The sequence below is a fragment of the Aethalodelphis obliquidens genome, unplaced genomic scaffold (genome assembly GCF_003676395.1).
Source record: "Aethalodelphis obliquidens isolate GAN/ISIS:26980383/991018 unplaced genomic scaffold, ASM367639v1 scaffold27, whole genome shotgun sequence".
In the NCBI taxonomy this organism is placed as follows: Eukaryota; Metazoa; Chordata; class Mammalia; order Artiodactyla; family Delphinidae; genus Aethalodelphis; species Aethalodelphis obliquidens.
In genome coordinates this window covers 10510508-10533365 of record NW_020837971.1, presented here as the reverse complement: position 1 = coordinate 10533365, position 22858 = coordinate 10510508, and the positions used below count along the sequence as shown (strand labels likewise).

At 39.5% G+C, this 22858-nt stretch overlaps 2 protein-coding genes across 3 annotated transcripts in view; one reads left to right on the top strand and one right to left on the bottom strand.

Annotated features, from left to right (window-relative positions):
- Nucleotides 1-13830, bottom strand: part of NME8 (NME/NM23 family member 8) — a gene marked incomplete at its 5' end in the record, with an annotated part of 28891 nt that extends 15061 nt beyond the window's left edge. Inside the window, 4 exons of the mRNA XM_027123946.1 lie at nt 1050-1116; nt 7296-7412; nt 10970-11041; nt 13669-13830. Coding sequence (XP_026979747.1) covers nt 1050-1116; nt 7296-7412; nt 10970-11041; nt 13669-13830 — 418 coding nt within the window. The remainder of the gene's footprint in view (nt 1-1049; nt 1117-7295; nt 7413-10969; nt 11042-13668) is intronic.
- Nucleotides 1-22858, top strand: part of PNPLA8 (patatin like domain 8, phospholipase A2) — a 134591-nt gene that overhangs the window by 21360 nt on the left and 90373 nt on the right. The window lies entirely within an intron of this gene.

The window sequence follows — 22858 nt, the reverse complement described above, 5'->3', positions numbered from 1 at the left end:
TATTTTATTTTATTTTATTTTATTTTATTTTATTTTATTTTATTTTATTCTATTTTATTCTATTCTATTCTATTCTACTCTACTCTACTTTTTCTATTCTATTGCCGCATCACACAGCTTGTGGGATCTTAGTTCCCCAACCAGGGGTTGAACCCGGGCCCTCAGCAGTGAGAGCACAGAGTCCTACTAACCACTGGACCGCCAGGGAATTCCCGGCACTAGTTATTTTAATACAATTCACGTGCATTAGAATCGCACCCAGGATCCATCCAGCTCAGTATCACTAGTGACAACAGTTTCAGTGCAAGCAAACATTACAAACCGATGGCTTTACCATCTATGAATTTATCCACATTTATCTACACATTCTGATGATGAGCTTTTAGTGCAGAATAGCTCACTGGTTTGCCTCTGTTCCCTCCAGGGTATGAACACACACTAACACGCCCACTCCGACAATCCAATGAAGGCAGGAAGTTGTTCATCTTAAAGTAAACCAGGAGTGTGGGTCATCAAGGAAGAAATTATTTTTACAAGTTTCTGGAAGATGATGAAGGATGAAATAAGAGGAAACTGCTGTCCAGATTACTCACAGGGCACAGGAGCCCCTGATCGAGGGTAACCTCTGAAGGCAAGGCACAGAGACCAAAGGCAAGGCAAGGGGAGCAAAAGAGATTGCTTCTTTTTTTTTTTTTTTTTTTTTGCGGTACGTGGGCCTCTCACTGTTGTGGCCTCTCCCGTTGCGGAGCGCAGGCTCAGCGGCCATGGCTCACGGGCCCAGCTGCTCCGCGGCATGTGGGATCTTCCCGGACCGGGGCACGAACCCGTGTCCCCTGCATCGGCAGGCGGACTCTCAACCACTGTGCCACCAGGGAAGCCCGAGATTGCTTTTTAAGCTGAATCCAGTATCGCACAAATCATCATTGATGCTACCAGTCCTTTATCAATTAACACTGGTGTCACTACCAGCTTTGTGCTGCAAGTGATGCTGTAATGAGTATCCATGTACACAATTTCCCTCACTATTACTTTAAAGTAGATTTACTTACCAACACTTCCATAGCTTGCTTCCCCAGCATCCTCTGAATCTGAGTCTACAAACACAATTTCATCATACTGTGGAAAAGGAATGGAAATAAAACAGTTACATTTTAATACGATAGTGAAAGAGTTTTTAGAAATTTTGTTTTTAATCAATATTTATAATCCAAGGGATAGAAAGTAAAGTGGAAATGTGCCTGCATTTATCTAACACTACTTTTCCCCAACCTTCCCACTAAAATAAAATTAGGAATAAACAGAGTGGGGAGACAATGAGAAATAACGCATATATGTGCTGTATGGAAAATGCTTAAAAACAAAATATTTAAAACTTAAGAGCACAAGGAATAAAATAAGAAAGAAGCAGAGATTAACAAGTAAGAAAGCAATAAACATATAATTATTATGGTAAAGATTGAAAGGGCATTTGTACGCTTCAAGATCCATTCCTGACCACTGCTCTTAGTAAATGAGGAACAGAGGGCTTCCCTGGTGGCACAGTGGTTGGGAGGAACAGAAAGATACTTCCTTAACTTATGAAAAAAAAAAAAAAGCCTTTCTCAAAACAATAGCCAATTTCCTACTATAGAGTAAAACACTAGGAAGGATGGGGGATTCTTAATTTCTGGAGAAGTCCTGAAAGTGCTTCTGTGATTCTGTAAACAACCTGAAAGGTTTATATATTTACATATATACATTTCAGGGGCAAGAGATTTGCAGAATTTCAGATTCTCAATGGAATATAGACCCAAAAATGTTTGGAAATAACTACACTGAAAGCATTCACTCCTATTATAGTCAGGAATAAGATAATTATGCCAGCTATAACTTCAAAGTGACCTGCCTTGTATTTATTGGACCTGCCCTGACCAACAGGGCAGCTACTAACCACATAATGCTATATTTGAGCGCCTGAAATGAGGTTAGTCCAAATTAAGATGCGCTATAAATGAAAAATACACAGCACATTCCAAAGATTTAGTTTGAAAAAATAAATCTGGAATACCTTATTTTTTACATTGAGTACATATATTTTTAAACATTTTATTGATGTATAGTTGATATACAATGTTGTGTTTAATTTCTGCTGTACATCAAAGTGACTCAGTTATACATATATATATATAACATTATTTTTTCATATTCTTTTCCATTATGGTTTATCATAGGATATTGAGTATAGATCTCTGTGCTATTCAGTGGGACCTTGTTGTGTATCCATTCTATATATAATAGTTTGTATCTGCTAATCCCAAGCTCCCAATCCTTCCCTCCCCCCAACCCCTTGGCAACCACAAGTCTGTTCTCTGTGTCTGTGAGTCTGTTTTTGTTTCGTAGATATGTTTATTTATGTCATATTTTAGGTTATACATATAAGTGATACCATATGCTATTAGTCTTTCTCTTTCTGACTTACTTCACTTAGTATGAAAATCTCTAGTTGCTGCAAATGGCATTAATTCATTCTTTTTTAATGGCTGAGTAGTATTCCACTGTATATATGTACCACATCTTCTTTATTCATTCATCTGTCAGTGGACATTTAGGTTGTTTTCATGTCTTGGCTATTGTAAATAGTGCTTCAGTGAACATAGGGGTGCATGTATCTTTTTGAATTATAGTTGTGTCTGGGTATATGCCCAGGAGTGGGAGTGCTGGATCATGTGGTAGCTCTTTTTAAGGAACCTCCATACTGTTTTCCCCAGTGGCTGTACCAATTTACATTCCTACCAACAGTGTAGGAGGGTTCCCTTTTCTCCACACCCTCAACAGCATTTATTATTTGTAGATTTTTTTAATGATCACCATTCTGTCCAGCGTGAGGTGGTATCTTATTGTAGTTTTGATTTGCATTTCTCTAGTAATCCAAAAGCTGAGCATCTTTTCAGGTGCCTGTTAGCCCTCTATGTGTCTTATTTGGAGAAATGTCTATTTAGGTCTTCTGCCCATTTTTTGACTGGGTTGTTTGTTTTTTGTTATTAAACTGTAGGAGCTGTTTGTATATTTTGGAAATTAAGCCCTTGCTGGTCACATCATTTGCAAATATTTTCTCCCAGTCCATAGGTTGTCTTTTCGTTTTGTTTATGGTTTCCTTTGCTGTGCAAAAGCTTGTAAGTTATATTGAGTACATCTTTGAATGGCAATCTTTTTAATATACTGGATGTAAGAAAAGATGTTTTAAAAATTAATTTCACCTGTTTCTTTTTTTATTGTTTTCAGTTGACTAGTAGAATATTATAAATTACGTATGTGGCTCACATCGTGGCTTGTATTTTATTACTATTACTGCGCTAGACAAGGCAATTGATAAGAAAACTAAATAATAGAAGTGTCCAACAAAATGGAGTAATATAAAATAAACATAAGATATGAATAAATTTCTTACATACCCACTATTATTCATTAAAACAGGATGTCATTCTGCAAGAACAACAAGAAAGCCACAGTACAGAGCACACGTAGAGAAAGCTGGGTACAGTATAGCAATTAGAAGAATGTGTTTAAAAGTCGTTCTGCCTGACTTCAAATTCTGCTTTTACCTCCTACTAGTTGCCTGTTTCTAAGGAAAGGACATAATGTTTTTAAGCCTGTCTTATCGTTCATAAATACTTCATAGGGTTTCTCCAGGTTCATATTCGAGATGACAACATAGAAGGCTCCTGAACTCACTTCCTCCCTCAGACATACCAAACCTACAGCTGCTTGTGGAACAGTTCCCAACTGAGCGACTCCTACATATCAGACAAATGAGAAAAGAACACATACCGAATCGGGTAGGAGAGGCTGAGTCACAGTCTCGCCATAAACTCCATCCCCGGCACAGCAACATACAATTGAGAGGGAACTCACAACTCCCAGCATCTCCCTGAGGACTGAAGGGCTTGAACCCAACATCTAGTGACCTCAGTTTTAAGACTTCTAACTGAGAGATGGGGCCCCCAGATGCCTGGCTGTAAAAGCCCTGGGGCTTGCATCCAGACTATAGTAAACTGAGCTCTTAACAGGCTTGGCTTGTGCTGGACTCCCTGTGGCTATCCCCCCAGGGCTCAATGCAGGGGCCTATTTGCAAATCTGATAAGCTATAGCCTGAGGGTCAGGCTTCTAATTTAACACAGGTCTAGGGCTGACAGCAATCCTTTCCAGAGACCAGGGAAGCCAGCAGGGGCCATCTTCATGCTCTCCCTCTGCCCCGCTCCAGGTCACTAGTGTCTTTGTGAAGATAGCCTGTGTGCACATCTGGTACCCTGGCTTTTGTGGCTGTTACTCCAAGGACACAGCACTTGATAGCCCGGCTCTGGCCCCCAGCCGGGCTGGTGTCCCTGGGTTCAGTAGAACCAGCAATGGGTAAACCATCCAGACAGAAAATCAGTAAAGAAACATTGGACATGTTAGACTAGATGGATTAAACAGATATATCCCGAACATTCTATCCAAAAGCAGCAGAATACACATTCTTCTCAAGCACACATGGAACGTTCTCCAGGACAGATCATATGTTAGGCCACAAAACATTTAAGTAGATTGAAATCATATCAAGCATCTTTTCTAACCACAATGGTCTGGAACTAGAAATCAATTAAAAGAAGACAACTGGAAAATTCACAATGTGGAGATTAAATAACATGCTACTGAGCAACCAGTGGGTCAAATTAGAAATCAAAAGAGACATAAAAAACATCTAGAGATGAGTGAAAATGGAATTACAGCATACCTAAACTTATGGGATGTAACAAAGGTGTTCTAACAGTGAAGTTCATAGCCTATATTAAGAAAAGAGAAGGATCTCAAATAAACAACCTAACTTTACACTTTAAGACACTAGAAAAAACAAACAAAAAAAAATGAAGCCAAAGTCAGCAGATGAAGGAAATAAAGATCAGAGCAGAAATAAATAAAAGAGAGACTAAAAAGACAATAGAAAAAAAATCAATGAAACTAAGAGCTGGTTTTTGAAAAAATAAAACAGAACTTTAGCTAGACTGTGAGGGAAAAAAAAGAGAGAGAAGACTCCAATAAATAAAATTGGAAATGAAAGAGGAGACGTTATAACTGAGAAGACTCCAATAAATAAAATTGGAAATGAAAGAGGAGACATTATAACTGATACCACAGAAACACAAAGGATCTTAAGAGACTATTATGACAAGCTATGAAATCGCTCTCTCAAAAAGTTATCTGCCCTCCCATGATCATTGCACCATTATTTACAGTAGCCAAGATATGGAAACAATCTAAGTGTCCATTCATGGATGAATGGATAAATACATGATATATATATATATATACATGATGAAATGCTATTCCTCCATAAAAAAGGAGGAAATCTTACCATTTGTGACAACCTGGATGGAGCTTGAGGGCATTAATGTTACATGAAATAAGTCAGAGAAAGATAAATACTGCATAATCTCTCTTATATGTGGAATCTGGAAAAAATAACTCATAGGCACAGAGAACAGAATGGTAGCTGCCAGAGACGGAGGGTGATGAGTAGGGGAATTGGGTGAAGGAGGTCAAAAGATACAACTTCCAGTTATAAGATAAATAAGTTCTGGGGTGTAATATACAGCATGGTGACTATAGGTAATAACGTGTATTGTATATTTTGGAAGTGGCTAAAAGAGTAGATCTTAAAATTTATCATGAAAAAGTTTTTCAGAAAAAAATTAACTATGTGACATGAAATGTTAACTAAGTGTAGTAATCATTTCCCAGTATACACATATATCAAATCATTATGTTGTATACCTTAAACTAATAAAATGTTAGTTGTCAATGATATCGATAAAAGTGGGATGTAAAAGATTAAATGAGGATATCTTTCTGAAAATCTTAACAAACAGTAAGTCCACAATAATTCCTAGTTACTATAATTTTCAAAAAGAAGTAGGGGGAGTGGGAAGAGGGAGGGAGGAAGGGAGACGGAGAGAAAGGAAGGGCGAAGATTCCCTGAAAAACAAGAAAACCTGAAAATGTACAGAAAAATGTCCTTGGGTGAGAAAAATCACTATTGTAAATGTAAATTCCCCATATTTGTCATTTGTCAGTTTTCCATCAAAATGTTCATTTTTTTTTCCTTAATACTTTTAAAGTACTTTGTACACACTATGGATATTAGCACGTTGATACACAGTGCAAGCTTCTCTCCAAGTTTGCTGCTTTCCTTTTACATTTTATTCAAACTTTTAAATAATCAAATCTATCAATTTTTTCTTTTTTTGATATCTCTGCCTTATACTATACTTACGAGGCCTTTCTCAACCTATGACAAGATAAATGTTTTCCAATATTTTCTTCTAATACTTTCATGCTTTGTTTCAACATATTCAGCTCTTTAATTCATCTGAAATTTGTTTATGTATATGAGGAAAGAATACAAATCTCTTGTACAAATAGTTAACCCAATATTACTAAGTTTGTTTTGTGAGTTTTTTATCCTTTCCTGATTTAAACTGACGCTTTTTTATAGTAAATACTTAATAAAAGCTTGAGCCTATACCGTCTCATTATTTCTATTCTTCAGTATTTCTCAGCTAGTCTCTATTTTTTGTTTCTTGTTTTTGTTGTTTGTTGTTTTGTGTGCATGTGTGTGTGTTTAAATAACACCAACCACTCCTATTTATCTGCCTATATTTCTGATCACTTTCCTATATGGCTTACTTTCTTATGCTATTATGTTCATATCTCTACATGCTTTATGGTTCATTTCTGAATTTTAAAATATTTTATTATTACACAGGTAATACATTTCACACACATAGGATCTTATTCTAAGCATCCTATTAAATAATACTCTATTTTTCATTTGTCAGTCTATCTTGGCCCTCTTTCCATATCAATAAACAGAGCTAGAAGATACTAAATAATATTCCACTGTATGAATTTGTATAATTTATGACATAAATTACAGGCATTTATGTCATCTATTCACTGTTGCTAGGCATTTAGGTTAATTCCAAATTTTTAATAACATAGACAACACTGAAATAAACATCATTTTCTAGATTTGTTTCATTATTTTCTTAAGGAAAATTATTGGAGTGTAATTGCTCGGTCAAAGGATACATGTGTTTTTTAAGGCCTTTGATTCATATTGCCAAAATACTTCCCAAGAAAGGTTGCACCATTTAGACACCTAGATAGCTATAAAACTAGGGGAAATGCTTTAGGAAAACAAACCAAAAAAAGACATAATGCATCTTTTTTTAAAACTAATTTTTAAAAATAAAATTATCAGGAATCCAAAGTATTACCTGAGGTCGAACCATTTCACCTGCTGCAATTTTCTTCTCCTCATTGATCAAGGTAATAATTTTTTGACTCACAAGTGGTGCATTTGCACCCTTGATTTTTGCCACAATTTGGCCATTCTATAAGGGGAAACAAAAGCGGGAAGGAAACTCATTTTCAGAATGGGTCAAGAATTAACACTTCAGCTGGACTAACTCACCCCACCCTGACCCACCAATCCCTTTTTGGCTACTGTAATTAGTCATTTTAAAATAAGTATTCGTGATAGAAAAGTATTTCCATTTGGTAAATCCAGCTCTTCGAGTTCTACCTCTAATTTATCTGTCCTCCTACAACCAAAGACAGGCTATCGCTGCATTAAATTTTAATGGTTCTGTACAGGCCTCCCAACACTACTCCCCCTAATTATTTTTGATACTACTCCCCTTTGTCTGTCTTTCAACACATATTTACTAAACACCAGTTTACTAGCATTGTATCAGGCATGATGGTACGGAATAATAGTCCTGGTACCTAATGTAATTAAATTACCAAAAAAAAAAAACCAACCCCGCAAACACATTTGAGATAACAACCATGACAGGTACCATCAAGAGAGGTACAGAGAGCTGGGAGCATCTATAGGAATTTGTTCTGATCAAGAACATTAGCAAAGGTACTTCGTCAATATCAGGAATTTAAAATGTGAAGGATAGGTTAAGAAATAAAAAGGAGAAGAAAGGGCATTCTAGGCAAAAGGAATAGAGCCACAAGCGTCCTACGGCTAGAAGGGAATATGGCAAATAAGAAGGCCAGTGGAGAAAGTGAGGGGATGCCTGGTATGAGACGAAGCCCAACAGCTAGGGGGAGCCATAGCGTGCAGAGCCTTCTGGGCCATGGGAGGATGCTGCCTTTATCCTAAGTGCGGTGGGCAGCCTTTTGAATGTTTAAACACAGGCAGGGACGACCACAATTAGAACTGCTAAAGATCCGTGGAAAGATCATCTTACCTACCATATGGAGAAAGGGTTAGAGGTGCAGCAGGAGAAGCTGCTTGTATACAAATCGGAAGCTATTCTAGAGGTAAAGATGGAAGAGACAGTTCCTCAGTCTACGGCCGTGCTGTTGGAGATGGAAAGAAGGGAAAGAAGCAGACGAGTGTGAGAAAGACTTGGGTAGTTAAATTAACAGGACCAAGGTCTGGTGTGCGTGGGGTGTGAGGTAAGGAGAAGTCACCACGATGACTTTTCTGTTTCTGACTTGAGAAACTGGGTAAGTTGAGATGTTATTCACCAAATGAAGCAACTCTAGAAAATAACGTTTCCAATGGGGATGGGGAAGCCCAGGAGTCTGCTGTTGGACCAGTTCATTGTGAGATGCCCTTGAGACACCAGAGGAGAGATCAAGGGCCCAGATGGATACACAAGTCTCGTGCTCAAAGTATAGGATTCAGCTGAAGACATGAACTTGAGTTATTGATATATGAGGCGATGATTGAAACTGTGTGTCGAAGAAGTTTTCTAAGGAGAGTATATAGCATGATAAAGTTGATATGTAATGGCTGCATGAAGAAAGGTGAACCTGCAAAGGTGAACCTGCAAAGGGGAGGGGGAGTAGCATCTAGGAAGCAAAAGGAAAACCAAGTCACAAAAGCCAAAAGAAGAAAATGTTCCAAAAAGGAGGGCATGGTCACCACATTTACTGCATTTGAGAGGTACAAAACGATGAGCACCTAAAAGCATTCATTAGATTTAGCAACAGGCTGGTCACTGGATACATTAGCAACAGCCAATTTGGTGGAATAATCAGAAAGAAGTTAGATTGAATGGGTTGAAGAATTAATGGGATGAGAAGAAATGGAGTGGAAGTAAATATAGAAACTCTTCTGAGCAGTTTAGCTGTGAGGTAAAGCATAGAGGCGAATGGTAGCTGGAGAGGGACGTGGTATCAAAAAGAGGTATTATTTCTTTTCATTGGAAAGATTTAATCATATTCAAAGGCCATAAGAAGGCTCCAGTTGAGAAAGGTTTGAATGAAACCTGACACTCTATTTACTATTTCCCACTAAAAGGAACCGCCAAGAGCTTTCTAATATCCATTGAAAAAGCCCTTCCTGCTGAGACGCTGCAATGAATTTGCTGTCAGCTAAGAATGCTGCCCACTGCAAACGTGGTTTTGTGGTCACAGATTGAGATTCTTTTTTTTTTTTAATTTTTATACAGTGTTTCAAGGTTACTTTCCATTTGCAGTTATTACAAAATATTGCCTAAATTTCCCATGGAGATTCTTAAATTAGAACATTGAACAGGGAGCAACGGATGATAACAAAGTCTGAGGCGTGACTGGAGGAGGTGCGTTGGAGATTTCATTGACAGTTAGGAGGTGAAGAATCGAGAGGCCAGGATGTTGAAGTCCCAGAGTGATGGCAGCACGTGGGTTTGAAAGGAGGATTTTGGGCCACATGCCAAAGTCTTCAGGGTGGGCAGGGGTCTGCTGCTTAGATCTGACTCGCTCAGCAGGTGATGGCCGCCCCAGAGCTGCAGACGCTACATGGTGGCCACCTGCTCAGCCTCCCCTCCTCAGTCCCAGGCTCCCAACTGCTGCTGCTACTAAACCCTTCTCGTTGTCCAATTAGCCCGCCGAGCCCACTTCTGCCTCGTGCAGTTACCTAAACGACACCTAGGCCAGGGCTCAGCAAACTATATCCCAGTACAGAGATAGTATTTCTGCAAAGCTGAAACACTTACTCTCCGGCCCGTTACAAATAAGCTGGCTGACCCCTCACATAAATCATCAAATCCTTCCTAGCCAGTTCCTAGCCAACTGACAGCAAGATCTACAGTGTAATTTTTTAAATTCAATTAACCCAGTCATTCACCTCCCAGAAATAGCTGTAAGATTATTGTTTTAACAAAAGCAAAAATTATATCTGAGAAGTGTTTTTTTAATAATTATTTATAATATCAAAAAATGCCTTTTCAACAACAAGAGAACAGTCCAAACCCTCTATGGGAGGTGTTTCCTTACTATCCCAATTCTTCAGCTGTGTAGCAGCTATGCTCTGTATCACACAAGTTAGTACTTACCCAGATATTCTTCTTTTAGGAAACAGCACTTATAAGGTTTTTCTGATTATTAAAGTTGTGTTTATCTTGGAATATTTGGAAAATATTGAAAAGTATAAGAAGAAAATTTAAATTATGCATCCTTTCCCCATACATAGAAAACTACTATTAACTTTTGGTGAATACACTGCCTGCCTTCTTTCTATGCATTTGTAAATACAGAGATAAAAGCGATATACAAGATAGTGATCATACAAATATTTCCTCGTATTGGTATACGTGAATATTTATAACCAATTCTCTTCCACTGGGTACCCAAGACATTTCCAATTTTTCACTCCTGTAAGTAATAATTCATCATACAAGTCTCTGATATTTCCCTAGGAAAGGTAAATACCATTTTATTTTTCTTTTCCCTGATCAACTAAATGTGTGGTAGTCTAATCTTCTCAATCCGTTATGAGCTCCTACAGGTCAAGTTATAAATATTTTAATTGACAAGCATATTTAAGGCAAAAAAAAGTCTACAGTTACTGTCATCAGAAAACAGTTCCAGTAGTTGTACAATGTTACTTGCTCTTTAGCTGCAAATTGGAATCTGATAATACACTTGAGATGATAAATATACTTACAACACTAAAGAGAAAAACAGGTTCACATTTATCTCTAAATGGCTGCAAAGTCACAATGCTGTCAGCTTCTGCCTGAAAAAGATTATTTCATATAATAATAAAGGACGCTACACTCAAGTCATTTGATGTACTATATTCAAAAACTGCAGAGTTACTTTTTTCTATGTTTACTACAACATTTTATGAATATGTTATAGCTGTCTTTAGAATCAAATTACACATTCTGGCAGTTCAGACCCTGCATCATTTGGCTTCAACCTTACTTCTCACTGTTCATCTTTACCCAACCTGCAGCTAAACTCAGCTCCTGTGGTCTGCGTTACACCACCTGCACTTTCCCCCTTGTTACCTGCTCCTGCCCTTCCTTTTCCAACCCAGCTCGAATGTTCTCCAAGAACTCTGCCTTGACCCTCCTGCCGTAAATCATCTCCCCTCCACATAGCACTTCACTACCCTTCTCTCCGGGCACCTATAGTTCCTTTCAATATTGTACTACCGTTATAGGGACCTAGCTCATCTCTGTTTGGAGAGCTGCATGCACAGAGAGATGATGTTTTATGCTCACCCTCGCATGTCACCCCCCACCTTATCAGTCAGAGGGCCATGCATAAAAAGGAGCTTCCTAAATGTTTCTTGAATAAACTGGTGGTCAGATTTCAAAGTCTTTGATTTTAAAGTTTTCTCACAAATTTCAAGTTGTCCTAAATTGATTACCAACAACTATATATTAAGTAATAGTATGTTCCTGCATATTAACATAACATCCCTTGGGCCAGCTGTCAGGATACGTTGTGTTGTAGGGTCTTCTACATAAGAGTTGTTTTTTGGAACCTAAGGCAATTGTTTTCAAACTGGGATTTCTAGAGGTGCCTCAACTGTGGCCAAGGATGGTGAGGGCGGAGCCGAGCCAAGGCCCCTCAGCCCTGTGTCAGCCAGCCAGAGGGGCTGTGTTGTAATCTTTTTTTGGCATATTGAATTCTACATCATTCTCTTTTCTTTCTCTCCTTTTCTTTCTTTCTTTTCTTTCTCTCTTTTTAAAAAAGTAGGTTCTATTGTTGAAAGGAACTAATCTATAATATTAAAAGACAGTAGCCAAAGATTACATTTAAAAGTAGTCTAACCATCATCATTGCAATTTTTATATTATAATAAAGTGTTAACAATTAAAGCATTTGGTAATATTCCTTAAAAACTATAATATAAAACATTTACTGAATTTTTATATGTATAGGCATAATGTTAGGACAAGTCTTCAAGTCTTTTAAAAGGGGCACATAATAGAAAAAATTTGGTACTGACCATTCAGCCTAGGGTGATTTCAATAGGTAATGAACCTCATAGGTTTCAATTTTGGACTTAAGTTTACAAGTTCAGAAAGGATCCCTTTCCCTGATAAACTGCAGGAAAAAAAGTATCCAGCAGAGGGCGCCCCTCCATTGCGCCCAGCAGAGGTTTGGAGACTTTAAAAAATTTTTTTCACTGTTGATGAGCTGATCATAGCAGAAAAATAGTATCGATCTATGTGAATGTACTACAGTTGGATATGCTCAAACAGAAGAGGAACCATTCAGAGAGAAGCCTCAAAATTTTTTGTTGTTAATTTCAACAGATGGTAGCATTATGAATAGGACATATTTTGGAAAGGGTTTACTAGCACTTCCCAGTGATACAGACATAGTAATGAAATGAACTGGTCTGGACATGTTTCTGTCCAATAGAACTAGAATGTGAGTCACATATATACTTTTAAATTCTCTAGTAGCCACATTTAAAAACTAAAAAACAGGTGAAAATAATCTAATAATCTAATAATATACTTCCAGTATATCCCCAAATGATCATTTTAACATATCATTGATGTAAAAAATTAATGGGATATTTCACATTCTTTTTTCATATGAAGGCCTCAAAACCTAGTGTGTATTTTACACTTAGAGTACATCTCAATTTGTGGGCCAAATTTTAATCATAAATAATTGATCTCTAATTAGATTTCATAAAGTTTACAGTCAAAGAGGTAGATTCACATATCCAGGTTGTCCCAGATAATTTTAAAAGTTTTACAATAACCGAATGGAGTATCTGTGTTTTTATATAAATTTAATACAATTACACTAGCCACAGTTCGCGTGCTCAAAAGCCATTTATGCCTAGTGGTTATATTAGACAACAAAGCTCTAAGCAGTTGATAATTTGACATAGATAAACTGAATAATCAATACATTGGGGTCTCATGAGACCCCAATGGGTCTCTCATGAGACCCTAATGAGTTTGGCTGTAATATTTTAATCCGTTGTCACATGTGGGAGGCAAATAAGGGAGGGTAAAATCGCTACCATTTTACAATTAACTGGGTAAATGACCAGAGTCCTACCCAGTGCTTTCCAGTAAAAGGCATTTACAGCCCTTATTCTGAACACACACCATATGGTCAAGTGAAAAGAAGTAAGGCAATAGACAGATAACCATTTTTATGTTTTTCTAACGTTCACAACCATGGTAAATAACCTCAGTATTATAGGAATGGGATAAAAATTACATTCGTTCTCAGATCCAGTAGAATTAAATATAGAGTAAAACTGCTAACTAAACACTGTCCATTTTGAAGAGTTGACAGATTGTTTGAATTAAGACAATCCTTAAAGAGACTATATAAAGTAACAAGAAAATAATAGTTTAATGGAAATGAAAGCCTTACTACAGCAAAATGCAGAATTTCATCTTCGTTCAGCTCATTTTTCAATTTTCTGAATAAGGTTTGCATTGCTTTGCAAGGTCCACACCAGGCTTGGTAAACATCGATCACTAGAAGATAATAATATTTGTGAAAGAACAGAGTCAAAGAGTCTAGAGTAGCAGCTTATCCCAATCTTTGGGGCAGGGGCAGGGTAAAAACAGAGCAGCTTTTTATTCTGGTAAGTGGGGCGTGGTGCTCCATGTTGGGGTGCCTGGAGGTGCCCTGGATCCAACTCCGGATGGCGAACACCTGCAGAGCCCCAGTACCTGTTAGGCCTTTGTTCTGCAACATCTCCTCCCACAGGCTTTGATTATTGATGGTCTCCTGCAAAAAGGAAGGTGCTGTCAAAGGTCTTCAAGGGACAACGCACCCAGTAAAGACTTGTTGATGTGTCATGCCCACCTGTAACTGGATTTCTCGCTGTTTGCTTGCCATGTATCCGCTATCACATGAAAGGGGGAAGAAAAATAGAAAACACGTCAAAGGAAATTTAAATAATGTTCTTTATTCATTCAAGCAGCATCTTACGCACTGCAGAAGTTTTCCTTCAGCAATACTGGATTATGCACTTTCCCCTCTTCTGGAGAGAGAGAAGCCAGGGTCTCTGAAGAACTCTTCAGGCTGGGCACTGTGGTAAATGCTTGCAGCAGCCGTAGTATCTTTCTCTCCCAATAATTCTGAAGCAAAATAAGACATAAAAGAAGCAGACTCACAAATATCGAGAACAAACTAGTGGTTACCAGAATACAAACTATTGGGTGTATGACAGGCTCCAGGATGTATTGTATAATACGGGGAATATAGCCAATATTTTTTAATAACTGTAAATAGAAAGTAACCTTTTAAAATTGCATAAAAAAATGAACATTTTTTTTTAAAAAGGTGTTCCGTAAGATGAGCAACCAGTTGCACGTTTTGCAAAACTATGGCCAGCTCGGTAATGCACCCACTGTCCTTCACTCTAGATTTCCTGGGACTGAACCGGCAATAAAGCATTAGCTTCTAAAAATAAAAGAACTGTTAGGAGTCACAGTTTCTTAGAGTTTTGTTTGCCTGCAGTACAATGGAGTGTCCTCTCTGTGTGCACACGTGTTAGTTGTCTATGAATACGCTCATGGATCTTTCTTGGGTCCATGCCAAGGAGATTTAATTTTTAGAACGAGGCCACTAGTGTGCTCTGGGCCAAGACATAAACTTTCCGCAGTTGTTAAATCAGTGAGGCCCAAACGCCCCATTCACGGGTGTCAGGGTCATTTAGCTGCGGATCTGACTGCGTGTGTGACAGCGGACACTAGTGTGAAACAAAGGAGTGACCACAAGCAGACTCCATCCAGCAACGGGTGTGGGCTCCTCCTGTGGTTGCTAGATTGGGGTGTTTCAAGAACACGAACTAAAGGGGGATGTAAATCACCTCCCTTACCGAGGCCTGAGTTTCAGCGGGGTGAGTTCAGCCAAGTCCAAGTCCCTGGGGCGCCCCGCAGGACCGGGGCGGGGGGTGGGAGAGGAGAGGGGGCGCCGGGCTGCCAGGCCGCCTCTGCCCCGGCTGGTCCCGCTGAAGGACCAGGCAGAGGATGGATACCAGTATGGGCGGGGAAGCGGAGGGCGTCAACGTTTCCTTCCACCCATCCGGCTGCCCGCGAGCCCTGTCCCCCCCACCCGAGGACCGCGACTCCAGCGCGCAGACCTGGGCAGCGGTTACAGAGCAGTTGGCGCCGAAGTTCGTCCCCTCCCTGCTGCCTCCTCCCGACTGGGCGCCCCCAGCCTCTCCCCTCCGCCTCCAACGTGCGCTCACTCGCGCAGATTCCGCCGTGTCTCTGCCACGGCTGCTCACCACGTACAGGTATGAACCTGTGTGCCTCGGATTGGAGCGGAGGGCTCTCCAAGGTCCAGGCCAGCCGGTCTCTTCAAATTCTCCTGCGCCTACCTCTGCTCTTCTTTTGAAAAAAATCATTTAGAAATCAAGTTAGACTTACAAGAAAATTGCAAAAGTAGTACCCTGAGCTACCATACGCTCTCCCCTTAGCTTGGCATCTTTCATAATTATGGTATAATTATTGAAACCAGGAAGCTAACGTTGATAAAGTGTTAACTACACTGTAGACCTCGTACAGATCTTTTCCGTTTTCCTAAGAATGAACGTTTCCTGGTCCGGGATTCCAGCCTGAGTCCCACATGACATTTAGTTGTCCTCTGCTTGCACTTCTCCAACCTGGGACAGTTCTTCTGGCCCATCTTTCTTCGTCTTGTAAAACCTCGGTGTGTGTGCGCGTCTGTGTGTGTGTTTTACTTCATTATGTCATTTGCAGAATTTATATCAGGAAATTTTTAAAGTAACTTTAAAAAAGCATACTCTCCTTTTCATGCCGTGTGAATTCTATCATTTATGCTTAACCTTGACGTTTTTCAGCTTACTTTGTTTTCTCTTACTCTTAGGATACAAGTCTACCCAATGCATTGGGTCAGCTGACTGTTCTTCATGGTGATTTTTTTGTTTTTGTTTTTTTGGTGTTTGTGACTTTTCTTGTGAGTTAATTTTTAGCAAGGATGGCTTTTTAAAAAATTTTATTCAAGTATAGTTGATTTACAATGTTTTGTTCATTTCTGCTGTGTAGCAAAATGATTCAGTTATCATATATATATGTATTCTTTTTCATATTCTTTTCTGTTTTTAATTTATTTTGTTTATTTATTTTTGGCAGTGTTGGGTCTTCTCTGCTCCGCGCGGGCTTTCTCTAGTGGTGAGCGGGGGCTACTCTTCGTTGCGGTGCACAGGCTTCTCATTGCAGTGGCTTCTCTTGTTGCAGAGCACGGGCTCTAGGGTGCGGGCTTCAGTAGTTGCGGCACGCAGGCTCAGTAGTTGTGGCTCGCGGGCTCTAGAGCTCAGGCTCAGTAGTCGTGGCGCACGGGCTTAGTTGCTCCGCGGCATGTGGGATCTTCCCGGACCAGGGCTCGAACCCATGTCCCTGCATCGGCAGGCAGATTCTTAACCATTGTGCCACCAGAGAAGTCCCTCATATTCTTTTCCATTATGGTTTATCGCAGGATATTGAATATAGTTCCCTGTGCTATACAGCAGGACCTTGTTGTTTATCCAGTCTATATATAATAGTTTGCATCCAGCAGGGATTGCTTTTAGTATGAGCCCCTGTGACAGGACTGTGGAAGCATAGCTACACAATGATGTCCCATGTGCCTTTCCCTGGCCCATCAATATTTAGACCACCAGACAATATGTATGTTAATTTCTCAGCTTAGATTTCCTATTTCCCTTAGCTGAAAATCCAAATCCATATTTATGACTAGCACAATTCTCGGACTTGGATTTCTCATCAGTGACTTTTTATCCAAATAGAATTCCTATGGATGGCAAGCACCTCACTCCTGCCACTAAACCAGTTGGAGGGCAAATGTTTATAGTTCCATTTTAGAAATGGGACAGCCCGTCTTTATTTCCAGCAGTATACAAGTAGTTGGAGCGAACTGTGAATTATGGACTCTCAACCCCGTAGTATGTGGACCTACAGGGAAGTAGATATCAGAATCCCAGCCACATCTGTTAAGGCTTGTTTTCCATTCTAACACTCCAATGAAATCTTTCTGCTCCAGTCAGCTCACCCCTATGACTTCCATTTCCTCTTTTGCTTCTCTGTCCTAGGTATTTCTTTCCCTTCGTTTTCAGGTAAATTAAAAGTTGTTGAAATTAAAAAATTGAGTTATTTTATTCAGTATTTTATTTAGACCTAAACTGGGCATCTTTCTGCGCCAGCTCAGTCAACCATGTTGACTGGATATTAACCTGCTGAATTTTCGTCACAGCCTCCCCTGTGATTATTGCCTTCCCTATAACTTTATGATTCTTAACTTTGCTTAGAAATCAAACTTTCCTCAAGTTTTCTTTAATTTCCTGCAGCAGATAATTTTTAGAGGTGGTGCTTCTGAGGCTTCCTTAGCTACTGCCTTTCCAGTGGTCTAACTTCCTTTCCCCGTTGCCCCAGGATGAGTGTTTTCTCATCACCCCTCCTCGGAGGGTAATAGACAGGGTGAGTGTCTGACTTGGCCTGGGAATTACTTTGTACCCATTTTTATGGGGGTGAACTCACTAGTAATATCTATACTTGGAGTGCAAGTCGTGTGTGTAACTTCCAGTTTAATTCCCTGTTTTAAGCAAGTTTCACATGGGTCACTCTGTTCTTCTAAGGTGGCATCTTTCTCACGAACTTTTTATTTCTCTGGTTTGCTGGAGAAAGACAAATACAACTCTGATTACCAACGTTCCCTGCTCGTGTCTGTCCTGATTCTGAGTAGCCTGGGAACACACCTCCCACCATGCACTGCTCCATTCGCAGTTTGTTTTTTTTAACGTAACTATTTCTTGATTTTAGGCTAACAGTCACATAATTTCTGGAGCCCATTTCACAAGCTTTAGCTTTTTTTATCCCAGTTCTTCTCCTAGGTTCCCCCAGAAAGCCATCTGATAAACCTCTGGGGAACCAAAGTTTTCCTTTGGGCTCACGTTGGCAGCAACACAGGTGCCAGAACTTTCCTCTTTAGGAACCTCTTCCTCTGTGCCAGCTATTGGGTTGAACCTAAGAGTCAATTTGCTGACAACCTAACCCTGGTGAAATAGCAGTTATCAAAAATATATACCACTCCTATAACACCAGAAGGTGAAGTGTAGAGACAATACGTACCCTTGATATATATCCTTGATTGTAAGGTGCTGTTCAGAAATCTTGCAGGTAATTCTGCTCATCTACTTGGTCCATTATGGGAATAAGGATCCTGTCTACAAAGGTCAATTGCATCTCTTAACCCTATAGTTGCTTCCTGTACTCCAACCCATGTGCAGCACTTGGAAATTGTTTTTAATGAAATTTCTCGTATTAACCCAAAAAGATGTTATTGTGCAGCACGTACAGGAAGCGGTTAGTAGGTGCCACAACTGTTCATGCACATGTTTCAAAGTCTTCACATAGTGATTTTACTATTTAAGGAAAAACATCACTGCTACAAAAAGAAGCTTCAATCTATTCTCACATGATCACAGACATTTACCAGTGTTCAAGACATGCAAGGCAATAGGTGAAATTGAGGGTTTGGGTTTTTTTTGCGGCACGCGGGCCTCTCACTGTTGTGGCCTCTCCCGTTGCAGAGCACAGGCTCCGGACGCGCAGGCTCAGCGGCCATGGCTCACGGGCCCAGCCGCTCCGCAGCATGTGGGATCTTCCCGGACCGGGGCTCGAACCCGTGTCCCCTGCATCGGCAGGCGGACTCTCAACCACTGCGCCACCAGGGAAGCCCAAGTTTTTAAACATCATTCCTACTAATTGCAAAAAGCTTGACTGTTGAGGCTTTGAAACAGAAACTTGATGAGCTTTTGATTTGGGTCTTCCTAGTATGGACTTCAAGGACAAGTGCACTCTGAAAATGTTATTTAAAAGAAAATATATTTATATTTGATTATAGGAGAGTGGAAGTTAGAAATGCCAAAGACCCCCTGAGAGGGTTACTCCTGAAGGATCTATTAGTAGTTTGTTTTGCTTCTTGTATGTATTTGACATTATCTTTCAAGTTTCATTCAAAGTGCTCTTTCCTGCCCTGCCCTGCCTTTTTTTTGGTCCTTGTGCAGCGCTATCTATAGTATTCAGTTTTTTTCTTGGGTCATAAGTTTATCAGCACCTTACTGTTTTACTTGTAGGTTCTCTGGATCTCTGAATATACATGAAAACCCAGAGGAGAGGAACTGGGTAGCTGAATTGCTGAATTATCTTCACTTTACTCTCTTCCTCTTGCGGTTCTCTCTGGCACCTGGCCTCACCACTTGCACATAAACACTCAAAACTTAGTTGGCAAATTAGTGCATTTGGAAATAGCAGATATTCTTGACACATTTATAAACTCCTTAGTGAGGATACACAGAACTCCTATTTTTAAATGCAAGCGATCTGGTGCAGGTAATTAGGCTATAAAGAAAAGAAATAGTTTAGGGATTTACTTTCAGTTCATTACTTGAGCTAGAGATAGAAACAAACTAGTCTATCTAGGAGAAATATTTGCACATTTTTGTTAATTTTCCCTATCTCCTTTAGATAAAAAATTCCAGATTTTGATACCAACTTAAATGTCATCTGAATAATAATATTCTCTTTTCCCACTAAATACAAAATTAAGGCTCTGAGAATAATGAAAACATAAGACAGAAAGAAATATCGTTTAGTTTCTTCTCTGCTCTCAGTCTCTGGCATCGTGTCTTAGCATGCCAGAGGAAAGTTGCTATGATAGAGGTCTGCATAGGATAATAGGGGAATTAGTTAATGAGAAGGTTCATAACTCAGTCTGGAAACAAGGAAGGGGCATCATGGGATCTGGTCCATGAGCCTTTGCAAAAGAAATATAAAATAATTAATTACTCCCTCTGCTCTCCATAAAGGACTGGAGGCAGAAGGTAAGGTAGAGTTGAGCGTGGACCATAGAAGTGAGGCCATTGGGATGAAGGGAGGACGAGGGAGGAACGTGACTTCAAGGTGGAGAAAACAGGCTGTGCCGCGTCACAGAGATGAAAGAGTTGGACACATAAAACCGTGAATGTGATGATCTGCCTGAAATCAAGGATCCACATGGGGTCATGATGAGCCTGGAAAGGGCAACTGTGACAGGAGCACAGAAGGTCCCATAAGCAAGATAGTACATGTGGTCTCCATGTGAAAACAGTGTCAAGCTTCTCAAAGTTTAAAGGAGGTTTTACAATCCGTGGTTGACATAAAAAGTTTTCAATAGTAGGAAAACCACTGCGACATCAGCCTGGCAGTTGAAGCAGATGTGGTTGGGAGGGGGGCCAGGAGGTAATAGACAGAGGACTGTTGGAGCAACCCAGGAGAGGAGGGCTAAAGGCCTCAGTGAAGGCAGAGACCAGAAGTGCAGTGTGAAAGAGACAGACTCGTGTAGTTATGAATGGGACTCAGGGATGCTTCGTAGGGAGCAGGTAGGAGAAATTATAGAAATCTGAGTTTCAAGTTTGGGTGAGTGAATGATGTTTTTCACATGAATGAGGGATGTGAAAGGAGGATCAGACCTGGAGGGAACATCATGAGTTCAGCTTTTAGGATGGCAAGATGGAAAGAGAAGACTCATCACCTCTGTTGACAGGTCAATCAGGAGCAGCGTTGGGATCCACGGAATTGGTGAATCCCCAGGAAACAAGTAATCGGCCTTGTGCACAATAGCGTTAGGTTTGAATAATAGCACAATCAGGATTACCCTTGCTCTGTGTGGTCAGTAATTTGTGAATAAATAAAGCTGATTACATTAAGCCTTTTTCTAGCTAATTTGTCCTCCTCCCTCTGCCCAACACACACACTTTTCTATGAAATCCCCATAAAACAGTATTAGATACGGTAGTCTTTGTGACCTTAAGCAAGTTTCTTAACCTCTCTGTAGTCTTTACTGGAGCTAATAACAGAACCTATTTAATGACTGCTGTGTGGATTCAATGACTTACAAGATATAAAATGCTTAGAGCAGTCTCCAGCTTATGGTGAACATTCAGTAACTGTTATAGATATATATAACTCTAAAATATAACTCTAAAATATTATAGATAGATATAACTCTAAAATATTTTGATTAGCAAAACTGTGTGGAAGTCCAATCTACCTAAATCTTGCAAAAGTAGCTTTTCACAAAAATTCCTATCTCTGTTAAGAATTGAATGGAGATGGTGGAGAAGGAATGCAGGGGAGTTAGGAGGGGGCATGGGCAAGGGAAAAGAATTACATGACTGAAATGTTTTCCGATGATCAATGCTGATATCCTTTTACACGGATGATTCAGTGATTGATCAATAAAAGAAGTAAACAAAATTTTATTACGGCATCTACATGTAGGTCATCTTAGCACCATGATATCATCTGAGACAAATTGCTCAGCCCACAGAATAAGAAAGAAGGTCATGCATAGCTATGACATGTTGTCATATATTAAATTCCTGTGATTCTGGCCAAGATGGCATAATAGAGACCAGATTTAACATACTACCTGGAACAATTAAAAAAAAAACTGAAAAAATACGTGTAACAGTGGTTTTTAAGACATTGGATGGGCATCAGGTAAAGAAGGGCAGTGATCAGTGAGAAATGGGAAATAAAGGAGGTGAACCCTATGACGGCTTCAGTTTACTGCCTTGTCAGTTTCTAGCTTGCCACATAGGGTGGGAGAACCCAGGTGGAACCAGGCAGAATTCCTGGGTTGAGGAGGCTGAGTTGAGAATCCAGGCAGCTAGAATTTTCAGAGCAGAGTAACAGAAAGGAGAGAGCAAAGCAGAGAGAGAACTCCAGGCATTTATATAACCACCCCCTCCTGCGTATTCAGCTGAATACTGATCTGTCTAGGGAAGGAAGAATATAAGAGGATTAGTGGGAATTGTGCCCATTGCTCACGTAGGGTTGGAAATAGTACATGTTCCCACCAGACAGATTGAAGAATTTAATAATTTATGAGACATTAGGTATAGTACTCAAGAAGATCTTGCCTGAATAGTGTGAAATAAATAGATGGAATACTGCTCTGGACCTGCCAACAGATCTTCAAAACAACACCTTAAAGGATCAAACTGCAACCCAGAAGAAAGCTCAAGAATATTTACAAAAATACAGAAATATCCAACATCCAACCAGGTAAAATTACAATGAATGCTAGTAGAGGGCAGGAAATAATGAAATTTACAGTGGACATAAATAAAGAACAGAGAGAATCGACAAAACTGAAAGTTGATTCTTAGAAAAGATAACAAAAATTGACTTACCTTTAGCTAGGCTGACAAAGAAAATAAGAGAGAAAACACAAATACACAAAATCAGATATGAAAGTGGGGAAATTACTACCAAGCTTACAGAAATAAAAAAGGATTTTAAGAGAATACTATGAACAATTGTTCACTAATAACTTGGATAACTTAGAAGAAATGTATAAATTCCCACCAACATACAAATTACATAAAATGATTCAAGATGAAAGGGACAATCTCAACAGATCTGTAAGTAAAGAAATGAAATCAGTAATCAAAAACATTGTAAGAAAGAAGAATCCAGGATCAGATGACTTCAAAAGTGAATTCCAACAAACATTTAGAGAAGACTTAATGCCAATCCTTCTC